The sequence below is a fragment of the Fundulus heteroclitus genome, chromosome 14 (genome assembly GCF_011125445.2).
Source record: "Fundulus heteroclitus isolate FHET01 chromosome 14, MU-UCD_Fhet_4.1, whole genome shotgun sequence".
Lineage (NCBI taxonomy): Eukaryota > Metazoa > Chordata > Actinopteri > Cyprinodontiformes > Fundulidae > Fundulus > Fundulus heteroclitus.
In genome coordinates this window covers 11662102-11689313 of record NC_046374.1, presented here as the reverse complement: position 1 = coordinate 11689313, position 27212 = coordinate 11662102, and the positions used below count along the sequence as shown (strand labels likewise).

At 40.0% G+C, this 27212-nt stretch overlaps 1 protein-coding gene across 1 annotated transcript in view; it reads right to left on the bottom strand.

The window, feature by feature from the left end:
- Positions 1-14908: 14908 nt before the first annotated feature.
- hdac8 (histone deacetylase 8) overlaps positions 14909-27212 on the bottom strand; it is a 41955-nt gene continuing 29651 nt past the window's right edge. Inside the window, exon 11 of the mRNA XM_012874992.3 lies at positions 14909-17526. Coding sequence (XP_012730446.3) covers positions 17504-17526 — 23 coding nt within the window. The 3' untranslated portion in view covers positions 14909-17503. The remainder of the gene's footprint in view (positions 17527-27212) is intronic.

Genomic DNA, 27212 nt, shown 5'->3' with positions numbered 1-27212 from the left:
AGTGATCTGAACCAAAGCCTTTTATGTGGTATGGGGGAGTAACGAGATCTTATTTTTTTCATTGGCTTTCAATCAAGTCCAGGTTGTGGTGTCTTTTTATTTTAGACCATTTTAAGCTCATTTTACTTCATTTCTTTTTACTTTAGGTTTTATTTCACTTTATTTGTGATCGTTTTCTGCATAACTTTTGAACCACTTTAAGAATCAGTGCCTACAATCACAAAACATAACAATATCAAAACAACAACAAACACTGTATGCTGTGCAATATTATACAATAACATGCTGCTCAGTTGGAAAACTGAGATTTCATGAAATCATTATTTACAAAGAAATTACATGATATACAGACACGATTAAACACGTGATCAACCTTGTTGTCAAGCATGGTGTGGAAATAAAGTTGTCACCGACAACGGCATGACCTAATTAGAGGAAGTTCCGGTTTTACGTGCTTTCTACGTACAAACTAGCATGCATTGTGCTTTCTCACTGTTTTCAGAAGTGACATTTTCCAAGTTCCCTGTTGGTACACTGTAAAAACTAACAGCAGAGACTTAAAATGTATTACAGTGCAGAACAACAGCATTACCCTCGAAGTTGAAATCCCAACCAGAAAGGTCAAAGCTTGCCGAGAGAGCAGCAGCAGCCGAGTTCAACCGCCACATGTGTGGCGATTCGGTGAAACTTACCGGTATGAATTCTTTATCAGCACATCTGACCGTTTTATATCCCGTCAGACCAGTGCTGTAAAACATGTGCATGGGGCTATAGCGTTTTTACACATAAAATAGAGAAAAAAGGCATTTTTGTCCGCTTGTACTCCTAATAACGGTTAAATTAACCAGTTTTTCTGACTTTTCAATTAGAATGAGCTCAACTCTCGTTAGGCATGATTTTGTTATCTGACTTTCAAACACAGCCACGCTGATGCAGAAGAGGAACACACGTCTATCTTTAAGTTAAAACGTTTCTTGTGAAACAAACTTTGATTATGATGCCTTCAGATAAAGGTGAGAGCTTTAAAGGCATACTATGCAACATTTTTCAGTTAATTAATGTGTTCCATACCGTTTTGGATGATTAAATGAGTCATTTCAGGTCGAACAAAGGTTTTCTCGGCCACCCTGGGGGTCTGTGGGGGAAATACCGCACTTGCAATTGCAAGAGCTTACGGCCCGCACACACAGAAGTCTCGCTTTACGGCGAGAACTCCATGTGTTTTTGCCCTGCCATTCACTATATGCACGCGCAAAAGCAACAAAGAACCGCGTGTTAACGTCAAATAAACATGCAAGCATATCGAGTTTTATTATTATTATTATTATTATTATTATTATTATTATTATTATTATTATTATTATTATTATTATTATTATTATTACATATATATTTTTTATGTTGGCGAGAGGCTACCGCGGCGGGCGCGGCGGGCGCGGCATGGCGAGGCGGTGGCGGTAGCGTCTCGCCAACATAAAAAAAATATGATAATAATAATAATAATAATAATAATAATAATAATAATAATAATAATAATAATAATAATAATAATAATAAAACTGGCGAGGCGGCGGCGGCCGCGCTGCGGCTTGGCGAGGCAGCGGCGGCGGCGGCGGCCACGGCCGCCTCGCCAAGATAGCGCTGCGGGAAGCTGGATGTTCATACCTTCACTGTGTTTTTTTCATACCTTCACCATTGTTTGTACTGCCGTTTTTTCCACTTTTCGTTGCGTTCGCCTGTCTGCTAAGCTCAAAACAACCGCGCCTGGCTTGACGGAGGAACCAGAACAGCTGAGCAGCTTTACCACAGTGCACTTTTACTTTCGCCCTCTGGGGGGAGCCTCGCTGGAAAATCAACCCCGGTTGCATAGTATACCTTTAAGCTTTACCTCCTAAGAAAGAAAGGAACAAGTTTTTAGTGTGCCCTGTTGTCTTGATGAGAAAAACTTCCATTCAAGATCATTAACAACAAGCAGCTTTGTTAGCATTGAGGAAGACTCAACCACTTATAAATCATTTGTGGGGCAGCATTTTAGATTCTTGGCAAAGAAAAGAAACAGCGACAGAGTCCGTACATGCACCACAAGGGCCGATAAATTTGTTCTTTTTTGTTGCTTTCCACTCACCTTGGACCTTAAAACTGGAATGCTGGAGGCTGCGTTATCTCCAGGCTACTGAGTTCCAGTTTTCTGCTTGTCCGACAGCAGGAAAAAACATGGACCCTCGCACTACAGCCGTCATTAAACGTAAAACTACAGCCAGAGTCTCAGAATGCTTGTTGAAGTCGCATTTCCTCGCATAATCTTCGTCTTTTTCTAAGCTGCTGTTCTAAGTCTGAATTACGAGTCGGAAAGTCGGTGCAACAGGATCGCACCTGACTTCAACGCACATGATGGCCGCTGGTCGCAACAACATTAAACAAAACTATAGTCTTTGACTTTTTGTCAGTCGTACACGCACTACTTTCCAGTGCTTGTACGATAGGATGTTTCCGCTCGTTTTATATGCTCCAAACCCCACATAGAGCAGTTATTTATACAGGCTACGATATATCTATTTTTCAGTGTAATAAATACTTTTATTCTGCACCACTCTAAACTTTCTGTGGATATGTTATGTTATGTTTTGATGAAAAAGTTGTAGCTATGACCTTAAAGTCTACACTAATAACAGAGTCAGTCAAAAAACTGTTTCTTCAAACTTTTACTTGTGAAACCAAAAAAAAAGGATTCTTCATATTCTCCAAACTATTGTTAAAAAATCTCTTCCTACTCATCTAAAGCTAATATTTTGTATTATCTTAGCTATTGAGCTGGATGTATCCTTACATCTGTAACCGTGCGTAATCAACAAAGGCAAGCTGGGTGTGACACCATGCTACAAATTACCAGAAATACATTTCCTAAAACAGTGTAAGGCAGGCATGTCTGCTGATTCAGAGAGCAAACTGTCCCCATCTGTCCAGCCGAGCTTGTCAGCGCCGGGAAATCAGATGTGAAACACCTGTACGATCACATGGGAGCAATCACGAGGATTATCTTCTGTTTATACATCCGATTAAAGCAACCGTGAGCTGTACTGGTTGAACAGATGTAATGCCATGAAGTAACAGCACATTAATAGGACATTCAGGTGACGTAACGTTCAGCTGCAGTGGAACCACAAGTGCTCATTAAAGGCAAACTTTACTGAAAGTCACAGAGGTTGTATGTCAGGGTTAAAACTTTTTTTTAATCTTCTCTCCTGTGGTGAGAGAGCAGAAAACCTTAATAAAGCCTCTTTTAACATGAGTGCCCAAAAGATATCCATAAACACATAGCTTTAATGTTTTTTAGGGAGAAACTATTCTTTACTTGGTCACATCACATAAAACCCTTTTTGAAAAATGTTAATTTCGGCCTTGTTTATATCAGTATAATGAAGGCAACAAAGGCTTGTTTCCTCAGTCTGGTAGTCATTTGACTCACAGCCTTAAGGCATTCAGTCAGCACTGACTGCAAGGATATACAAACACATTTCTGAAGAACTAATTTACTATGATATCGGGCCTCCAACCTTTTTATTGTTTTCCCAATAACAACAAATTGCAAACCCTACTCTCTGTTAGGTTTGTGACATGACGTTTGAATGTGAAATAAAGAAAAAGGCGAGTCAAAGTTAAAGCTAGAGTTAAAGGAGATGCCTATGTATATGAGACACATTCAGTAGTTAAAAATTACAATAACAATGAAGAAAAGCAGAAAAATGCATTCCAGTCATCTGATCCAGGTAAGCAACAGTTTTTAAACAGTTGTGGTCTAAATACAGACGATCCAAAAACTTTAGTTTTTCTAAAAAAAAAACTTTGTTTTCAGTCATTGAAAGCAGGATATGTTAAAAAATGACAAGCCAAAATAAAGATTCAAATTGACCTCTTCCAAACGTCAAATTATCGCTTACATCCCTGAATTTTCCACTCTGATCTGTCAAAAGTCAATCCAGATCCAGGTCCAGAATCCGGTCTCCAGCATTTGGAGGCTGCCGCTCTGCAGGGCAGATGTTGCTTATTCTGAGGCAAACACTCTCAGGAATCAGATGGACCATTTCAAACCCTTCAGTCTTTGTCCCTGTCACTCACCCAAGAGACAGGGGAGACCATGGTGGTCTGTGGATGATTTGCATATGTATACATTCTCACTTACGAGGTCTTCATTCACTGTCATTAAAGACACTGATGAAAAACTGTTGAATCATTCATCAATGGGTGCAGAGAGAAATAATTGAATTTTTTTTTTTTTTTTTGGGAATGCAAGCCTGAATTTTGTTCTGCACAAACCATCCAATGACATTAAAGAAATATTGTTTTTAAGTATTGTTTTTCAAACAGAGGAGGGGAAAAAATAATGAAAAACTTTTTTGATCAAGAAAAGTGTAGCGATGTCTTCATCTGGATTTTTTCCACCCCATCTGAGTCATTTAGAGACCGGCATTTGTTGATACAGATTCCCAGAACCGTGCTTTATTAAAATCAACACTTGAAAGCTTGGTGGCTTTAAAGTTCAGCAAAACAACAGACAACGTTAAGCAGTACTGCATGTTCCACATTAGCTTTGTGTTTGCCTCTCACTTTTACTCACCAGTGACGTCGATGACGCTCCCGTCTTCACAGGGACAGATATTATGTCCCAACCAGAGTTTCTGCAGGACTTCCTTTTGTTCCTAAAAACATATTTGACGCTACGCATACAGCCAACTTCTTCTTTAAACTCCCATACTCACTATTTGCTGAGGTGCTCCGCTAACGTTAGCAGGTTCACTCTCCTTTCTTTTGAGACACTCTGCTGATAATTCAGCTCTTAACACATTTAACACCAGTTAATTGTCTGCGTGTGGACAAAACATACAAAACAAAAAGTTCTTCTGATTCAGAATCTTACCTCTCCTGCTTTGAACGTCGTTAAATTTAACGGGCGCTGTTTTCGGCTGCTCTCTCCTACACCAGCAGCTGTTTGAGAACAATCCAAGGAGCAGGCCTCATGAAACACAGACAGGGCGCTGCATCAACCAACACAGTAGCAGGAGTATTTGTTTTTTGTTTATTATACTTCTAGAGGGAGATTATAGTATTAGGACTTAGACTTAGACAAACTTTATTGTCATTTTATATGCACAGAGCGTGCACAAAACGAAATGTCGCATACAGCTTACGACAGTGTAATGAGATTGCAGTTGGAATAAGATGATATTACAATACAGGCTGTTGCTTCTGATTTATACGGAAGAGGATTAGGGCCACGCAAAAAAAAAGTCTACTCAATTCTGACTTTTTTCTCAGAATTCTGACTTTTTTTTCCAGAATTCTGACTTTTTTCTTAGAATTCTGACTTTTTTTTCCAGAATTCTGACTTTTTTTGGGGGGGCACCAGGAAGGAAGGGATGTTGGCGCAACCAGTTTCATTGACAAAGATGTGAGTTGTGTGGGAGGGCAGGTAACTACGGAAGAGGATTAGGGCCACTCAAAAAAAAAAAAAGTTTACTCAATTCTGACTTTTTTGCTCAGAATTCTGACTTTTTTCTCAGAATTCTGACATCAAACTCAGAATTCTGAGGAAAAAAAGTCAGAATATAATTTTTTTTTTTTTGAGTGGTCCTAATCCTCTTCCGTAGATTTATTATTGTTAACAGCAAAAAAAGTAACCAGGTCTAATTAAAAACCTGTCACAGTTCCATTCAAGAGGGTCAAGAGACAGCACAGTGGTAAAATAGAAACAAAACAATTAAAAGATCAGGAAGAATCACATCCAACATTTACCATTTTCTAAATCATATCTTCATTACCGCAAGTTTCTTTAATATTGCATCGAAACGTCAGGTAGCAGAACGGCTCAATAACCTTTCATGATATACGCTTTTTGGCCTTGTGAACATTTATTAGTCTTCACTAGAAGCTGAAGTTTGAACCTAATGCCAGATCTTTAAAAAGAAATGCTTTTCCTAGCTTTTCAATCGCCAACATTTTTTTTTACAACGGCCATTGTACAAACATCCCTCCCCCAGCTAAAAAGAACAAGTCCACTCCACAGCCACCATTCATGTCAACAGCCTGTGGAGGGAAGACGTCATTATAGGCGCCCACAACGTGCCTCTGCGCGGTCAAGTGCCACGCGCTCCGTCTCTCTTCCGTTAAGCAGATAAAAGGTGGCATCTGTCTTTATTGTGCGAGTAAATCCCCTCCGCCATTGACCGCGGACACTTCACATGTTGATGCCGAGGAGGACGTATAGACGGAGGGCCCCCCCCCCTGTCGCTTTGTTCTCCTCAGGGGGAGACGTTATGCAAATCAAACAAACCGTTTGTGATTTCCATTTTCGCAGACAAAATAATTATGACACGTTAGCCAAGCTGCCGGAGAGAAAGGTGGATTACTTTTTTTTTTTTTCCTCCAAGCTGCCAGAAAGGGGCAAAGGAGGGGAGGGAAAAAAAAAACTGCATGCAAAGATAACGCGGCATCTGTACAGTTCCTCCCGCTCAACACGTTGGTTCGTTTTTGTGTAGATTTGGAGAACCTCCAGAATTAGGAGACTTATGCAAATGTTTGGAGCAGCTGCCAAAGCTTTTAACAGGAGGGCTCACAGAGAAACAGAAGCGAAGAGAGGACAGCGCTCTGGGTTTATCTAAACTAATCAACAGGAAAGGTCAAATGATACTCTATTCAAAGCGCAGGCTAAACCATGGATGATTTATATCAGCGCTGTGCTTTTTCTTTTTATGGAGCAGTAAAACCAAAAACCATGTGGAAGACAAGCGCTTTACAGACTGTACTTAAATATGCGATCAAACTCGATCGGGGGCTCTGATTCAGCCGTTCAAAACGCCAAAGTCTTTCCCCATTTATCCCTTCAACTTTCTTTTAGGAAAAAACATATCAGCGTGTGTCTAAAGAAAGACATAAACCGAGCCAAGGATAATGTGCAGATGACTGCTGGCAGGCTATGACCTCACCAAATGATTTTCCTTTACAGAACATGTTCAATCACAGTCCAGCTTTGTGTAGGATGGAGGAATTTTCCCCATAATTATACGTCTATGTCACTTAAAATCTATCCTGAGGATTATCTAACATTTTTGTGCGCTTGCCTGGTTTGGTCGGGTCACAAAACACTCTTTTGTACCGCCATCTGATACAAAGCGTAATCATTAGCTGACATGTCTGTGTTTAATTGATAGAAAGACTCATCTCTCCAAAGTGCAGAGGTTGACTATAGATAAACCACACCACAAAAATAATATTAAAGCAAAGATCTGTGGATGCGTTCAGTTGAATTTGGGTTTTACTCTAACAATCTAAATCTCCTTTCAGAAGACACTTTAAGCTCAGTGTAAAGCTCTGACACACTGTTCCTTACCCTGCATGTTGGTGTATCTAAAACTCCATGGTATGTGTGTCTAAATTTGAAGCAAAGAAGTGCTCTTTGTTAAATATTAGGTCATGTCACATGAAGTACATGTTGCTCACCCTGTGCCCCCCAAAGTGTGTGTGTAAAGTGGGATGAAGGGTGTTGAAGTTGCTGTTTTTGTAATAGTAAGTTACTTTTTTTCTGGGATGTTCTAGTCTTTTTTCCCCATATCTAATAGTCACCTAACCATCTGGGGATGAAAGTTCAATGCTCCACACACAGTCTGTGAGTGCTACCCAACAGTCAGATATTTATAAGTTGAATTATTGAAAAACTAGATCAGAACGCCATCAGTTGTAGCCACTACCGTTTTCAAGATAAGCGACTTTTCATCAGAACAAACAGAGCTTCTGCACGATGCGTTCAAATAATAATTAGATAATTTTGGGTCATTGTTAGAACATTTAGTTGCGGAAACTCTACAGCACTGGTGAATATAGGCAATGAGATAAGATAAGATAAGATAAGATAGGCTTTATTGATCTCACATTGGAGAAATTCACATGTCACGTCGGCTCAGAATCAGTAATCATAGGAAGAAGGTGTCAAGTAGGAAGAGGTGCATCATAGATATGCATCCTTAAGTTGCAGCTGTGGAATCTGTGGAACATGTCCAAAAAGTCTGTAGCAGTATGGCTCAAACTGCATATGATACAATATCAGATATGTATAAAGGCCGTGACACACTGCTTGCATGCGAAATACCACACGCCAAACCGATTCTTTCCCCTGACATACTGGCTGCGCAGAGAGTCCCTCTATGGACCACCAAACTCGCGACATCGAGTTTTCACGCAAGAGTATGTACCGGAAATAAATATAAAGTTGCTCATAAAAGCTCAAAGGAGATTGATGTTTCACATCCTAATCTACTGTGCTTCTGAGCTCCTAATAGGTAATTACGCCGTTTTTTTTTTTTTATGTGTGGTAACTCGTTGGGTCCGCTAATCCAGCTTCACTTATTTAAGCATATATTTTTGCAGAACATACCCTTGACACAGTAAACATAAATTAGAGGCGGCCATAGGCACAGGAGCTAGAAGGTTTGCCCTGTAATCGGCAGGTTGCTGGTTTGAGTCCCTGCTCCAACCGTCTCAGTCGTTGCCTGGTGGCAGTGGTCAGAGGGCCAGGGAGCACCGATGTATGGCAGCATTGCTTCGGTCAGTCTGCCCCAGGGCAGCTGTGGCTATAATGTAAACCAACGTCAGTGTCTGAATGTGTGCGTGAAAAGGTGAAGGACTGAATGTAGTGTGAAGTGCTTAGGGGTCCTCTGGCCGTACAAGTTCAGGTCATTTATCATTCATGAAATAAAAAGTGATCATCAAAATCCCCCTGGCAATTTAGATGTGCAATGTCACTCAAACGTATGGATGCAAACAGCAGAGTCAGACAAGAACAAAGACAAGACAGGAGAGAATGGGGCAATGAAAGAAAATTTATATATTTCCAAAATGTTAATTTCATGACAGACAGAGAGCAACTACACTTAAGACTCCAGGCAAGTGAGTCTTAAGTGTAGTTGGAACACAGATTTATGTTCAAGTAAAGTTTATTGTTGTTGTACTATACCCAACCTTCATTGAGCCCCGCTAAGCAAAGTTTATTAAAAGAAGCCACTGATGAAACATTAACAGATATTTAAGTAAGCGTTTATCTCTGTTAATATAGGGAGTAGTAGTCAGGTCCCAAGTCTCACACACAGAGATTTAAATCTAAAGGTAAACGCTCTGTGATCTGGAGGGGGGCGGAGAGTAAAGTGCCTCCTTTAGATTTAAAGAGACCTCACCAAAACAAGTTTTTCTCAGATGCACCACAGAACAGGTGCAAAAAAGGGGATTGTGGGGCAACAACAACGAGAAATTCAGACCTAAGCATTGCAGTTCCACTTTATATAGACCGCCCCTCAATGATTTCAGTGTGAAAAAGAAGAACCGGAAAGCATTTTAATGACACCCCAACTTCCAATTTGCTCTCCATCCCAGCCTGATTCATACAACAATCTAAATGTGTCCAGAGCTTGACATGCTGAGCAAAGAAAAGAAGAACAATTTCACAATCATGTGGACACAAAATTCAGAATTTCTTGCTTTTTTTTTTATCTGGATGTAATCCTGCAGGTGGTTCACTGGTTGCTGCGAATTAAATTAAACCATGTATCTGACACATTTGGTTTTGAGTTGTCGTGTAGAATCTTAACTAATTTAAGGTCTAGAAGAATTATTCTCACATAGATCTCAGAAGAGGTGTCTTGGATTGATCCTGGATCCTTATAAACTGTTTTATACCAACCAGATTGCATTTGTAGTAGCAGGGTGAAGTATTGCCATATCATCAGCCTAAATGTAATGTCTTTGCTCTCTAACATGTTGGCTGTAAAATAGTTTTGATAGCACTCCTTGAACATATATATTTTTTTTACCTATATTTAATACCGTAAACAACTGGAAAGACGATTTTCAAAATAAGAAACCCAAAACTTGGGTATCATTATTTGGGAAAACAAAGCCCAGTAGTTCCAGTTGTGCCACAAATCCTCATGGGGCCCCTACATTTTTTTTTTTTTTTGACCCCACCGAGAACAGAAAACTACATCAACACACACACAAGTCTCTCACGTCTCTCATGTTTACAGCCCCTGGCCGGTTACCGTGTAAGGCCTCCACCCTCCTTCCTCCCACTTTTATGAGATAGAATTTCAATCGTCTCTCCTTTTCCGAGCTCGTAAACGGGGTAATGAGTTTCACTGGCCGCGGCTATGTGGGGCTCAAACCGCCCCGATGACCGCAGCACTGTTCATAAAGATCACAGGGAATCCTCTCTCTCACACACACACACACACACACACACACACACACACACACACACACACACACACACACACACACACACACACACACCAACTCTGAGCTCACTTGTGTTCAGCACATGCTCGCTTTGACTGGTGACTCTTACGTTTGGTGTGAATTTCCAGGCCATTAATTTAAAGGAACATCACTTCTAAAGGAAACAGCCCGACATTTGTGGTTCCTCTTTCAAACGCGCTCTATTAAAGCGTCCATTAACCCTGCCAGCACTGCATAAATCAGAGCTTAAAACAGCGCAGAGACATGACAACAACGCGGTGTCCTGACTTTTATTTTCAACAAATTTCTGTGGCTTGTGCACAACATGCCGACTGGAAAAACAAATTAATACAGACAGTTTATTTCAATGATTAAACCTTATATATAAACATTATGCTCAAATCTTTTGACTGATGTTTTATGTTTATCTTGCAGTAAATTTAAAATTTCTGATTGCTTATTCAAAGGAACGTTTATAGATGCCTTTTAACCCTTTAGGGGAAGGTGATACACCTGAACATTTATATAAATGTGTCTTGATACTTTTATTAATATCTCTGTGCAACACTAACTAGCACTACATTTTTCAACTAAATTGTTCAAATGTTCTACTACTTTTGCAAAGCTAAGACTTATTAAAAAACAATTTCAAGCAACAAAATAATTCATGCACGTGCAGAAAAGTGTTTGTTTCCCCCAAGATATGCACATAATTTGCAAAAACAATTTTCCGTTCCTCAGAATTTGTGAGCTGTTGAGTGATCTACAATAAGCAACAACAGTCCTGTAATTTGTTGGTTTTGCCATGGCCTTGTGTAAGCAAACATTATTACAATATAATGTCAACAGTAATAATAGGGATTTTCTTCGAGTTATTATTAACATTTGTCTAATAATTTGTTTATGTTTTCCCCTGCTTTTGCAAAGCTAAGGCTTAGGTAAAGCTATTCTGAGCACAAAAACAATTTACCCCCCCCCCCCAATGCACTAAATAGAAAGATGTTTATTTATATTTCTTAGCCTTTGGTCCAAATAAAGGAATGCAAAGATATGAAAAATGGTCTGAATTGCCAGATGTTTAACAAATGGTAAGTAGCTTTTAAAAGGAATAAAGATTCTTTAATGTCATTATTTCTTTCGAAATAAATTCAAAGAAAGTTAAGTAAAATTTGATTAGAAACCAACGATGAACAGAAATTGTTGCAAGATCACAAGATTTTTGTAGTTTGACACTAAATCTTCCTTACAAGATTCTTTATTTTTCCAAGCCCATTTAGACAATGCTTGTCATCATAGAAATATGCATCATTTATTATTGATGTTACTTAATATTCATCAGTCAGCAGAGAGACCAGAGAAACTGTCATAATGGGGGCTGGGCTGGGGGCACAGCTGGTTTCATTCGTGTTTACTTGCAGATCATTTAGGTTTCATTGATTGTGGACTGTAAGGTTTTGCTATGAAAGTTGATTGCTTTGTGTTGCGTTACTTAGTTACTTCTTGCCTTTCCATCTCTGTGCATTTTGATTTTAGACTCTTATTGTAGAGCTGATCTTTTTCTACCTTTTAGTTTGTAGATCATTTTGTGTTTTGGTTCATGTTGTTGATTAATCTTCTTCCCTCAGCTCCTGGCTCAGACTCTCCCTCAGCTGTTCAGGAGTCCCCTGGTTATACTTGCCTGGTTTCCATGTCACCCCTCCTCGCTATTTAAGCTCCCTGGTTTTCATTGTTTATTGCTGATCTCTTCTGTTGCGCTCTCCCTGGGGTCCATGTCCTTTTCTTCTAGTACCAGATATGCAAGTCTTAGTTTGCTCACTATTAGATTCTGCCGACCACCAGGCTCCCCCTGCATACATTTGGGTCGACCTCAACTGCAAGTCATGACACCCTGAAGAGAACATTTGGCAGGAAGAAGGGTTTAGCACTTCATTACCGTGGAGTGAGGCAGGACATGCTGCTCCCAATCACCTGGAAACAAGTCAAAATAACACTCGTACGCAGCGGGAAGGTTGTGAAAGGGAAAATGAAGGTAACCCTGTGACACTCTTTAAAACCGCCTGGAGAAATAAACGTAAAATGCTTCTTTTTTTTTAAAAAAATGATGAAACAACATACAGCTTTTAATATTTTAATTTACACCAGAAGCTGGTGCGCAAGTTTGAATGTATTAATTTTCTCTCATACAGAATCAAAATTATACACACAGGGTGAATTCATGGCCTTCAGCACGGTTCTGGTGTCATTGTGGTTGGATATTGGACTGCTTGTTTTGTCAAAATTGGTAAAATTCATTTCATTCATTTTCCAGGCTTGTAAGCATATTCTATTCATTTCAATGTCAGGTTGATTCTTGGGGCCGATGTCTTTGATAATCGCCCTGTTGGAAAAAGAAACTGAAAATGACACTTTCCACCATCTACCTGTTTGTTCAAAGTGAATTTGAAAAATTCCTCTTTATTCTACCCACCTTGTGTGGTACAACGGTACCCCTGGCAGATAAACGGAACCCCGGCATGATGCTATCGTTACTGTTTTCTGAAGGTTTGACAGTCTCACCTTGACTTCTCCTAACGGCCTTTTCATCACCGGCACCAAATCGCTCGCTCTTTGTCTCATCTGACCAAAAAGGGGCCCCTGGCTAATCTGATGAGTGGAAAAGCCATCTTGAAATTCAGATTGTGCTTGAAGGAGTTGATTTTAAAGCGGCAGTGTTAGAAACTTTCACACAACTGGTTCTTTTTTGTGTAGGACAATGATTCCAAACGTATATGAGAACTGGTTTGGGAATAGATAATTCAGAGAATGTTAAGCTTCTGGATCACTTGAGGACTATGACTAAAAGCCAGGTCAATAAATAACCAGTAAATAAGCAGAAAATAACCAGTGTAATTCTGCCAGGAAGACTGGCCAAACATCCAGAACGAATACTAGCAGAAGCTAGCTGATGACTTAGAAAGCTTGTTGTCGAGCTGCAACCTCCTGAGGGACATTCAAACAAGTGGGGGTATATGTTTATACCTGAGGCTATATTTTGTCATAAATATGCAATAAACTCAAGCTTGTGGAAATAGGTTTTACTTTTTATATTCATTGAACTTCTGTATTTTATCATTCCATCCACAAAAAAGGACAAGTCAAGTACATTTAGAAAGTTAGTTTTGGAAGACCAAAAATTGAACTTTTGTGAGGGCATTTAAACAGCCCTGAACGCAACCCTGCTGAAAACATTTGGGGACTATTTTGAAAAGCCAAACACATTTAAACGAGCTCCTCCAGCTCTGGCAAGAAGAGCGGTCAAATTTCCATCAAGGATTCTGCCAGAGGTTCGTTGAAGGCCAAAAAAGGTTTGTGGTTGAGGTGCAACTTGCTAAGAGACATTTAACCAAATACCTTTGCACAGTTATGTATGTATGTGCATATATATATATATATATATATATATATATATATATATATATATATATATATATATATATATATATATGTGACTTTTAACTTTCTTCTAAAAAAAAAAGAAAAAGAAAATCAGAGTGGTTTAGTGTTTAATCATTCCATCATGAATTTTTTTTCCTGTAAATATGTCATTAAAGGCCCCAAATCAACACGAATCCACTTTTAACTGGTGCTTTAAAATAAAGAGCAAATCACACCAGTCATTACCTCCACAGCAGGGATATCCAACGTGTGGATCAGGGGCCATTTGTGGAAATTTGAATAATTTTGTACGGGCCTACAGCTGCATGAGTTGTACAAATTTGGGCCAGCAGCCCAGGCAGGTGATGCGGTTGGACATTTAGTTTTTTCACATTATCCATGACAAATAACAATCTTGCTAAAGCGGGAAAAAAAATGTCACAACACTAGCATTTGTTCTTTTATTAATCAAATTTTCATTTACTAAATTTCACAGTAAGTAGGCAAACATCTTGAAATTTTTACTTAGCAGTAGACTTTGGTGCAACCTTTTTAAATTTGGCAAAATTCAACTGAGTTGTTGAAGAGAAAGACAAATCAAATTTTTCTTGACCTACAAAATTCAAAACATTTGACCCAAGATACCAGGAAACATTATTTATTTTTTGTCAGAATGCCAAATATGCTTATTCTCCGGATCTACAGTGGTTTATAGATGCTCTTTCAAAAAAAAAAAGACGTCTACTTTGTTTTATGAAAATATTGCATGTCTGGTTTATTGGTAAACAGAAAAAACAAAATTGATTATAATTAATTCATTTTTGTGTTCTAATAAAAAAAAGTGAAAGTTGTGGTACGTTGTTACTTTAAAATGGACATGACATCAAGGAGATTTGGCAGCACTTCAAAGAGTTTCCCAAAAGCGAGAAATATCAACTCAGCTAGTGCTGCGAGGTATCTCACTTGGATTTCTGGTTTATACTGAAAAACTGGGTTCATCCTGCAAAGCCGATCCCCAACAGACTACACAAAAAGGTGCTACATTGCAGATTTTTTTCTCTCTCCATATATTTGTCAAGGTTTTCTTCCCCTGCTGCTGTTTAACCAAATGACTTGTTTTGTAGTTATTTTTTACATAGTCAGCATTTTTAACTGTTAAATAGCTCCAATATCACAGAGAACTTATAGTGATGTTTGTGTCAATCAACTGCAAAGACACGGTGGTGCAAAACTTTATTCTCTTAAATTGTCTTTTGAAATTCAAACATGGAAATAACAACAATAATAATAATAATAAAAAAAAAAACATTTTAGTATTTTAAGAATCCATTCAAATGTCTATTTCAAGACATCAATCAACCATAACATTGTGACCCCTCAGCAGGTTGGACAAGAAAGGCTCTGTAACTCAGTACCTCAATTAACCCCCAAACGTCCAGCAAGACAAGATGAGAGGCGCAAGCTTTGAAACTCAGAACACACAGTTTGAATTTAAAAACCCTGGTGAGGTGAAGACTCCAGCAGCACTTAAAATACTACGAACCCAAGTCTATCAACAGAGCAACGCCTTTTAACTCGTGGCCTCCATCCAACTAAATGCATTGGTCTGTTCGTAAAGTCAGTACTTTATTTATTTGCACAATAAAGCAAAACAATTGACAACAAATCTTAAAAAACGCAGAATCCTGTCAGAGGTGCTACAGAAGCATCAGTCCTGCTATAAAGGGGAAGGGAGCATTGGCATCAACGCTCCTATTAGCTTCCAGCTGCTCTTCTCTGAAAACACTTTTTAAAAGGACACTTTTTCCTCCACTTTGGAAAATAAATACATCATGGTCACTGTCTCTCGGGCTCCCAATGAAAAACGCCTTAATATGTTTGCCGCACGAGCAGATGGTGAAACTATTGACAGTGACAGTATGACGGCATGGCTAAGAATGTCCTACTTAATAAAGTGTAAACTCTGCAAGTGTTGCGGAGGCGTAAACACCCCCATTTTCAAAAAATATTGTTGCCACGGCCTCAGCTCTTAAAAAGAGGAGAGTCTAGTAGTAGTTTGTCAAGGGCTTCATGCGCAGAAGATCTGCCACGTCTGCTCTTTATACATCATCACTGGGAGCATTAAAAACTGATAACAGCCGGTCTATTACTCTGGCTATCTGCTCGGGTCGCAAGCCTTCAATCGGCTGCTTCCCAGACATGTTGAGTTTAGTTTGTCAACTATATCTAAAAAAAAAAGTTACAAAAAAACTTCCTATCTTTGCCCAAGGGCCTCAGACTCTAAAAAGACAGAGTGCTGAATGAGGAGAAGTTGAGAAATGTGGAGGATTTCAATTACATAACCAGATATTAGTTGCAGGGACATTCACCCCCTCCAAGACGTAGCTGTTTTTTTTTGTGCCGAGTGATCTTTGGTTATGAGAAAGCGAAATGGCCAAAAAGAGGTTTGGTCTATAATGACCAATACCCGAACAACATATGTTTAAGGAATGCTTAAAGAACGCGTCAAAGAGTCTCCTCCACCAATCTGATGGGCTTTCGCGGGCATCTCTGGACACCCTAAAACACCCACAGATATGCTTTGACCATGTCCTGACAGAGCGGGCTGTGGATCTTTGCCTCTTACAACCATCAGGGGTTGCACGGACGCGGAAAAAGCCTCTCCTGTATTAATGGTTCTCCCTGACGACGTTGACCAGTGGCGGAGGGAAAACGACCCAGACTGACAATACTGGGCGCTGCTAATGCCCCGATAAAAGAATCCGCAGAAGACCCGACACATCGCAACTAAAGCTAGGGAACACTTCCAATCAGCTGGCTCAAAGCTCCACTTCAAACTCTCAGCGAACATGTAGTTCCACAGTTCTGGTATGTCAGACTCTGGGCACAGTGAATGTGAAATGTTACACCGCCTATACGCTCATGCTTGTCTCTGTTGGTAAATATTTACAGTTCTAGTCTTTCCAATCCTTCCAAGGAGCAAGGCTCCTGGACCGACTTCAACCAGATCTGTCACCAAGGTTGAGAGGTTGCTCTCAAAGACAAGGTAATCTTGGCTAGCTGTCGATCCTGAGACTTTAGTCTTTATCTTTCACTTCATCTTCTTCATTTAAAATCCCAGAGGTCCAAATGTTTCTGGCGTCTGCCAACAGCTGGAAGCAAGTGTAACGGCCCCTTTTTCCCCGAACTTTTCTAGACTACCAATTTGTAGACTACGAGCTTCTCGAGACATCCCAGAGACTTTTTAACCGGACCCAGACCCGTTTAGAAACAAGAGTTTAACAGGGCCTTGGAGGACCTTGAATGTTTTGTCTGTTTTAGCGCTCATCTGTCCACAAGAGGCTGAAATGGCGCGGCGGGACCGGGGCAGGGCCATGAAACCGGAGCCCTGAAAAAAATCTGCTTTTCCACTTAATGTCCGACTGATGCCTCCCTTGATGCCGAGCGCTCGGGGGGGTTGCGGCGCTGTCATCCAGCTTTACTGAACTACAAAGGACATACCGTAAACTCTCATTCGCACAAACCCACATACGTTTTTTTTTCAAACACAAGGAATTAAAAACAGTGAACATTGTATAGAGACCACATAAACCCCCATCCCTTATTAAAACTGTTCTCCCCTGGAAACACTCAACTAATGTTTTCCAAAACTGTCTTGTTCTCTTCTCTGCTGCCTTGTTCACTCAATCCGTGCCTCGGGGCTGAGTCCACTCCATATTGTCTTCATTAGAGCTGCCGAGCGTAGACCTGGTTCGGAAAGATGGTGTGTGTGTGTGTATGTGTGTGTGGAGGAGGCTGAGCCTGCCAGGTCCTAAACCACATTCTTTAAATTCCCTGTAAACAAGGGAGAGACAGAAATGAGAGGGGTTAGAGAGGTTACTTGGGTGAGCAGTCGAGCACAGAAACCCACAGAGAAGCACAAATGGCATAGGGGGGGTCATATTCTTATCATTAGGGAAGGCTAAACACACATATTAAGACACCAAGGGAAACCAAACATGAGCACATGAGTGCCAGTGGAAATGCAAAACAACATCTGGCAGAGGTGAGCCCTGTCAGGCCTGAGAAAACACGAGCATGCAAAGCAGGCAATCGGTATGGAAATGCCGGCGCTGGGAACTCATTTGCATGGGCATTGGTTGCCATGCCCGACTAACGCACTCCAACGCGCACACAAAGCAAGTGTCGGGACACAATAGGTGCATTATGAAGTGCAGTCGACGGTTCACTTTGGGGAATAATGCAGCAATGTTGATCCTTTGTTATGCTAAACGCTGCGATTGGTTAAAAACAAACGCGCGGCACGTGTACACCGCGGAGATGAGTAATTGCCCTGACGCACTGAGGGAGGATGTCCTGTTTGCTGGCCATTGTGGAGCTGTCAGTGCGGCCCCGTCACGTCCCGGCCGCGGCTTTATCGAAACTGGAACAACAATAACTCCGGTCACTTCCACAACGCTTGGAGCTAGAAACATTGAAACTTAGCGGTTCAGGCGTTGTTCAGACCTACAAATATGCAGAAAAGGCTCCACCTTCACCACCTTTAGAAAATGAACAGAGCGAAAACTTTCTGGTAGTTATAATTCTGACTTTATATCGTAGTTAAACATCTCAATGGTTTTGTTCGGATGACAGACTGCAGTACTTGGTGTTCCTTCCACTCAGAGAAAGGACCATAAAATGAAGAAAACCACAAGAAAGGAAGACGCAGATGATCCCAGATGCTCCAAGCCTCCTGGTCTGGCAGGCTCCCACACCCACTAGGACAGGATGGTTTACCAGTGCGACTGATTTACGGCTTCTCACTGCTGATAAAGCTCAGCTGTGGAGAGGATCTGCAGCATGAAGACATGCCAGTCCTGTTTATCTTCGGGCTATTATTCCTTCTTCTGTCCCCTAAACACTTTGCATTCCTGCTGCTTGGGAAAAAAAAATGTATCTGCACCATGCATTCCTGCAAGAAAACAAATACGTAGACATCATGGATGGTTTTGCAAACCCAGACTGAACACCAGAGTTCACTCTGTCATCAGGTTTAAAGAAAGTAGAAATATGAATGAGTAATTAACTTGGAACTCTTCATTTTTATTTATTTATTGATTTGAAACAAAAAAGCATTGATTTGAAGCCCTTGGGAAAAAAAGAGAAAAATCTAATGCCTAATGCTGATTTTCTTTCGTTTATATTTTAAACAGCTGGGCTATTAAGCTGCAACTAGCCTGGCTATATGAAATAGTATGCTGCAATCCTTTTAGCTCTGAAGCTGCAGCCCACATCTGGGTTCTCACTGAACTTGACCATTTAGCTGCAAGTTGGTAAAACCAGCAGTATTTGCTAACTGTGACCAGTATAACTACTATTAGCAGCACGAGCAAGTCCCTTGTACTTAAACAATATCACATGGTTACCCTGGAGGAGCTGTGGATCTACACAGCTCAGGTGGAAGAATCAGTCACTCTAGTAATCTAGCTGTCAAGCAGGATTGTCAAGAATAAAGCTGGCATTGAAAGAAACCCACAGGAAGCTTGTAGTTTGCTACTAGTCCTGTCGGGGACACAGCAAACCTGTGGACGAAGGCGCTCCAGTCATACCGGACCAATACTGACCTTTTTGTCCTACTTTTAAAATATGTGTGGCAGAAACCTGAAACACATTGCCCTCAGAGTGAAACATAGTGGTGGCAGTATAACGCAGTGGAAAGACTTTTCTTCAGCAGGTACATAAGCACCGGTTACAGTTAGAGGAAGATGGATGGAGCTTTCAAAAAAAGAAAGAAGAAAACTTGTTAGAGGAACATGAAACTGAGGTTCACCCCCAATGAGGACGATGCCCCCAAACATAGAACGTTAAATGGTTTGCTCTAAATTAAGGCATATTCAGGTGTTAAAATGACCCAGTCAAAGTCCAGGCTTAAAACAGTTTGAGAATCTATATTTAGACTTGAAAATTCAGTTCACAGATGCTCTTCATCCAACCTGTTTCCAATTTGTCACTAAATGAGTAAAGCTCATGCGCAAAAAATAAAATACCAAAGAAGAAACACTAGATCCTTTGCGTTTACAATTTTCCAGTACTAGTGCTGGTCTACCACATAAAATACACAGGTCACTGTAGCTAGTTAGAAATCAGAATGACAAATTCAGAGTTTATTATATTACTGCAGTTACAAGTAAAAGTCGTATATGTCCTGCAGCCATATTGTATTGTGAAGTCAGGGCTGGTGGGGAACCCACGGCTTAGTGGGAATTGTGACTTCATGGTTTGCTGCAGGTAGTTTTCCCACTTCTGAGAAAACTGCTAGAATGAAAATTTCTCCACTTTTGCAACTTCATTGTTATTCTTCCAGAAGAGTTAGATTTGCTGGATCTCATTCCTTTTTCTACCTGGATTTAATTTTTTGTTCAAACAAATTCCCCCCAGAGACTCGAAACATCATTAGAAAACGAGATAATTTGAGCATAACAAAATAGTTGAAAGACATGTGCTTTTAGATTATTTATAACTTGTTTTAAATTGTGAACAGACAGCAGCTCCTTCAGATTAAGCTGTTTTCCACTGGATTCCAAGAAGGGGGGGGACCAGGAGGAGCTTCAGGAATGGTGAAATGGAGTCAATCCTGGGAGATAACTGCAGATAGTTTTGTTGAACATCTGGAGATAAACTGGAAACAGACTAGGAATTGCTTGGTAGATAAAGACAGTTTGAGTTCACAATGAATAAAGCAGTTGATCTAGTCTGCAAGTTCAAAGAGATCTGATCAGTCAGGCTACGAATTCTTGTGTTTTTGGGCCATTTCTTTTAAAAAGTTTGTAATAAGTCACACTAATTTCAGTCAAAACTTTACCTGCTATCGTGTGTTCCACAAGAGCAGAAATACAGAAGTGTCCAATGTATGGTATTCACTCTAGGACTTTTTTCTTTCACAAATAGCTACAACATTTGGTAAAGCCAACCACAGGCTACAACCACATGTCTACAGTAAACCGCAGCTTTAAAAAAAAGCATCAACATTTCCTGATCAAGTGACTTTCTATACGCAGGACTTCACCCCTCTGAAAACTATGACAAATGGAAACTCAAAAATCCTGATGTAGATTAAAAACAGGAAAAGGAGCTTAGAAAGGAGGAACAACCTACACAAGTGGGCCCTCAGCAAAAAGACATTTGCTAAAAAAAAAATTCCCAAAGTGTTTTAAAGTTGGACTCTGACAGAAACTTTGGCAAAAGATCAAGAAACCTGGAAAACAAGAGTTGGCATTGAATGTTACCAATGGTACTTTTACTCAATCTGTTTCAAAATCAAGATATAGTGCCTTGTAAAAGTATTGACACCCCTCAGACCTTTCTGCAGTTTTCATATATGAAAACACACGGCCCACACAAACTAGTGTTGCACCGATACCAGTATGGGATGGGGCCCCGATCCAGCACTAAAATGGTGGTATCGGTATTGGCAAGTACCAACAAATTAGCCTCGTGAGACCATCCTGATCTCGCGAGCTTTCAAGGTTTCACTCGCAGATCAGTCTGGCTACTCTCCGTTGAAGAAAATTTGGAGCCGTTCACCAAACGAACGTCCAATCAGCGTTGGCTTTGAGGCGGGTTGAGGTGTGACGCAACGAGAAGCGCGACAGTTCAGTCTAAAAAACATGGCGGCTTCTGCCGATGAAACTAGCGTTAGCGTGGCTATCGAGCAAGTTTTATCGGAATTACAGAGTATTTCTTTGCTGAGCTAACGAGCCTTTACCTGCAGCAGCAAGAGTAGCTTGGCTTGTGGTTGTGTTTTCGTTGAAGCATGTTGACGAGTACGTCATATACTTCGTTGATCTGATTGGTTTATTTGGCCCGTCTATCACCAACATAGGCCAATCAGCTAACCAGTATTTTCGCCCCTTCCCAAAATTACTTCAACGGAAGGTTTCCAGATGGATATGCGGAGCAAATCCATCTGGCGGAGTCAGATAACCAACAAATAGGGCACCGATACCATTTTGATGTTTGCATGTCACTTGAACGCAGCCCTCTCTCTCCTGACTAGAATTATACATGTTATATAAGTTCATTAAAGTTGCACTATTTTGGCATTTGAGAGCCAAAACTCAGGATTTAAAAGAGATTATTCAATTATTAATGTCATTTTACTGTCTTACTGTTGCACTACTATTATACATGTTATAATTTCACCAATGTTGCACTATTTTGGCCTTTGAGAGCCAAAAGTTTATTCAACTATTGTCACCCATTCATGGTAGGCAATAAAAAGTTCTACTACCCTAAGTAGCATGCAGTTCCTCATATATACACACACACATCAACTTCAAACAGATGGTATCGGTATGGTATCGGGGCCAAAAAATGGCATCGGCGCAACTCTGACACAAAGAAGTGCATAATTGTGAATTGAAGGAACAAGTGTACATGATTAATTTTTTTTTTTTAATTTGAAGTGTGGCATGGATTTATAAGTCAGCATTTTGTGGAAAAACCTTTCTCTGCAATTACCTTAGCATGTGGTTTGTTACAGGTCTCCACCAGCTTTGCACGTCTAGAGATGTTTTTGATCATTCTTCTTGCCTCAAACTCAGACTACGTGGAGAATTTTAGTGAATGTTAATATTCATGTCTTCCCACAGATTCTCAATGGATTTAGGTCTTGATTTTGACAGCATCATTTTGACATACGGACTTCACCTAAACCAGTCTATTGTAGCTCTAGCTGTATGTTCAGGCGCATTTCCTCCTTGGACGGTGAACCTTCAACCTAGTCTCAAGTCTTTTGCGGCAGCTAACAGGTTTTCTTCCAGCATTTCCTTTAGCTACATCAATCTTCCCCTCAACTCTGTTTGACGTCCTGGCTCCTTGCTCCAAAACCGCTTCCCTCCAGCAGGACGCTGCCACCCGCACGTTTCAGAATAGGGACGGTGTCTTCAGGGCGTTCCTTTTGCACCACGGCGTTTTCAGTGTAAGACAAAAAAGTTACATTTTACTCCCATCTAACTGGAGCACCTTCTTTCACATCTTCGCTGTGTCCCCTAGGCGTTTCCGACAGATTCTCCCACCAGAGCCGCAGCGTTTTGCAGCTCCTCCAGAGTTACCACGACACCTCTACAACGCTTTTTTTTTTAATAATGCTCGCCTTTGCCCGGCCTGTCTGCGTAGGCAGCGAACGGTCCTGTCTAGGAAGGTTTGCAGCTTTGCCATACTCTCTCCATTTTAGTTGAAGGCTGACAGTGCTCTGTGCTCACTGGTGGGTTTCTGGATGGTGTCCAAAATTGAATACAAGCAAAGAGACACAAATATCACCCGTGTGTAATGTTTTTCACTTCTCTCAGCATTGTTTAACGTCCTTGGATTATATATGTGGGTTGTGTTTCCCTATGAATCTATAAAAAGTATCTTGTTGGTGTAAAAGAGAATTAATCAGCATAAGTAGTTGGATGTTGAATATGCGTCCTGTCCCTGCAGATACACAGGGAAAAAGGAGGCCGTACACACACACACACGCACACACACACGGGTAACTTCATGCTAATGACAATAGGCACAAACATGCTCACAGCCTCGGGGGAAATTATGCTGCCACCCTTGTAAACACCGAGCTTTAAATACGCAAACAATGAGACGGCTGCAGCAACCAAGAAAAACACCTCATAAAAACCCGTTTTAATTCACACTGTCTCAATCTGCATGTGTGAATGACAAACATCAGCAAAGACTGAGCTACCCTTTAAACACTTTATGTATTATTTGTTTTACTACACTTCAAAGAACACTAAGTGGCTAGTTTGCCATTACAGCAAAAGCTAAGATGTTTCTGGTGCCTTTGACAGAAATATAGTCGTTTTTTTAATGTCTGCTTTAACTGGATAGTGAGGATATGGGTTGCTTTTTGCCTTTTTTTTTTGCAAATTATAGCCATTTAGTTCTGTTGTTGCTCAGTCTGTTTATGCACATTAAAAAACCCAACTGTGGAACAACTCACATCTTCATGGTAATTCACTTTAGACTAGAGTGGATAAATCTTTTACACTTTAGTCATCTCCTTTGGGAGTTTCATTCACTCAACTTTCCCATTTAGCTTTTAGTAACTACTAAAAACTAGCTAGTTCCCTGAAGCTAGGAGGAAAATTAGCTACTTATTTACAGTCAAGCTACTAGTGAGCGCTCAGAAAAAAAAAGCTAGGATCATTGCCAGTAGTCATGAAAGTAGTTTGCCAATGTAAGAACTAAAATGTTACTAGTATGCTACTTTTAGCAAAGAGGCTAACTAATCTTAAGGGAGGGATCTACAAGTCTTAAAAGTTAAGGGGCTAACACTAGCATAAGAATGCAAACATTAACAATGTAGCCATTAACAGTGATGTTGGAAAACACTTTGTGGCTTAATTTTTGTACTGAACATGTGTTAAAAATGGCACTTGTTGAGTTTGACCTTCTTCCAATTTGCAACACCATTCTGTACCCATTTGTTGCCTACTCCAAATGTGTAGCTCGACATTTTTTATGAATTGCAAATGCAACTCTCAAAAGAACTATTAAATTTGATTGAAAATGCTTTTCTGAACTTTTTTTTCCACTATTTCCACTTATATTGGTTCTGATTACTGCTGTTGCCAGTTGTATCTAATAAAATCGATAACATAATGGCCCCCGATCAGACCAAAATAACTGTAAGTGACTAATATTATCAGTGGAGTCATATAACCCTGTTTCCTTTCTATAGTGTAGAGTTGTATTATATATCTACCCAGTCGTCATTGCAATAACAATGTTTGCAAAATCACTATTGCAAATGGTTGCTTGGATGCAATATTTGGAAAGCTGTAATACTGGATGTAATAGACTTTAAAAGATTACTATTTAATAATACACTTGGCATGTTGAATGGACTCTACTTCCTTTAATGGCCACACCTGGTTTAAATCTTAGTAAACAGGATCAGACAACTCAGGAAATGTAGTGGGGACATTGTAAATGGATCTAAAACGGAATAGTGAGTAGAATATGGGTAAATATAGTCATCACAATGCAATATGCTAATGTCATGTTTTCCAATCAACATGCATCCCCATGTACACTACCATTCAAAGGTTTGGAGTCACATTTGTCATTCAAATGGCTTTTCCTTCATTTTGTGACATTCTATATTGGAGATACATATTGAAGACATCAAAACAATGTATATAGAATTATGCATCAAACACCAAATTGTGAAAACTCCAAAAAACCCGTTTATCTCAGATTTTTCTAATACCCCATGAGGTTAGTCACCTGAAATGGTTTTACAAGTGTCTTGAAGGAGCTCCCAGAGGTAGTGACAAAAAAAAAAAACATTGAATGAGAAGGCAAATCCAAACTTTTGACTGGTAGTCTTCAATATTAGTACCTCACGGGAAGTTCCTTTAAATAGTTGCTTGTCAAGAGAGGCTACAAAATGTTGCCCTGGTGAGTAAGACCTGAGGGATGGTTGCTATGAAACATCCCATAGCAGATGGCTGCTTTCCCAACAGAAAAAAATTTGCAGTACATGACCATACTCAATGTTAGCAATGAAAAAGAGGCAAAACGACCAGCATAGCAAAAACTTTATATTCTATCTGTTACTGTCCATATTTTTCTGGCCTTGTGTTGTGTGCTAATAATTGTTTATTCAGTGGAAGAGGGAAAATATTTTCTCTATTTAGAAATTGTGGCACAGTTGTTTAAGAAAATCAAAAGCTGCTGTATTTTAAAATGTTTTTAATATTGACGTTATCACCATTTACTTTCAGGAGATACAGTTGTGTAATGAAATGGGACTCCCTCTTTAAATTTAGGAGGTAAACAAGGCTTGTTATTTTCCATATTTTTCTCACATAGTTGTGTAAATCGTGTGTAGACAGAGATATTCCCTCTGTTTAATGAATATTTTCATTGTTATCTGAATATGATAAATTCAATAATTGTGCAATACGTACTGTTTTTTATTTTATTTTTTATTTTTGCTCTTCAGATCAGTTCATTATGTCGTTTAAGGACTAACTTTAGATTAGCTTGTTTTCATCACTGAATTAGTGTGTAACTGTCTGTTTTTTTTGTTTTGTTTTTTGTAACTGTCACGCCCGAATTTCCCCATTGTGGGACAATAAAGGTATTTCCTATCCGGGGTATTTAGGACATGCTTTAGTTATCTCTAACTTCTCCATGCACGTTTTGCAGTGATATAGTGGAATCTGTGGGGTGTGGCTCAGTTGAAGTCTGCTTCAGACAATTTTAGAACCTGGTAAAGGCCAGCTGATTTATATGTTAAAACCCAGGAACTGACAGAGGCTATTTTTTATATTTTTATGGCAACTGTTTTTGAAGAAGTGGGAATAATCAGGCTATATTTACACAACAATGTTTTCAGATTAAAACTGATTAAAACTGGTTTGAAAACCTCCATCGTTGTGTAAACAGGAACATTTTTTGATTTCTTACAGGGAATCCCCGGCTCGTGCGCAGTATGACAGAAATCAATATGCCTAATCTTATGAACCACAGAAGACGAAAAATATCAACAATGGCGGATAGCAGGGTACTGTTTGTGCTGCTGTCTCTTCTGAATTTTGGTGGTTTTATAATTCAAAGTCACCTAGAAGGAGCATAGCGTAAGTTCCAGGATTGTTGCAGACATCTGCCCCCTCTGGCAGCAAGTTGCAATTACACCACTGTTGTGCACGTGCATGGCAGAAGAGGAACAGCATCTGCTGCTGCGACAGCACAGGTCTTTTGTTTAGAGGCGGAATGTCTTCTGAGGGAAGAAAGTCATATGAATATATAATACTGAAGCTAGCTCACTAGTGCATCGATTATGGTGGAGACTCAAGAAAGTAGCCAGGTGGGCAAAAAATGCGCAGGGCGTCACATGCACGGCCACAAGATTCAGACTGAATCAACCTCTCATAGACATTGGGGGGTAGATGTAAAGCATATAATACAGTTTGTGAAAACCTGAAATCTAATCATTCCATAGCCTTATATTATCCTATTTGCGTTTTAGTAATATTATGAAAGAGTCCCTTTAGCTGTTTCACTGAAACATTGGCATTTGGAGCCTCATACACGATGACAAAAATGAAAAGCAAAAGGACACTGGGGATCATAATTTTATGTCTTACATTTGTTGTGGATCACTAGTGCAGACAGGCAGCAGATGTGGACACAAATTTGCAACAAAGAGTCTCACACACTGACCGGTTTCACAGGGAATCCCGTGTTTATAAGCAGCACTTTGTCTCCAAACCACAGCAACACTTATCCACCCCAGTGATGTCATGTGGATTAGCTTGCCTTGAGGTGAGTGTCTGTGAAACCCGGTCCTTGTGAGCAGGCATCAGTTATTAGAGCAGACATGCCAGCCTTCATATAATCAGAAACAGAGCAAACAAGGCGCTCCAACGTTTAGCTGTATAACGTACCGACCTGTCATTCGCACTTTGAAGTCTTGTGGGTTGCGTGGCAAAAGGCTTTGCGTAAAGTTGCCTCTGAATGAATATAAG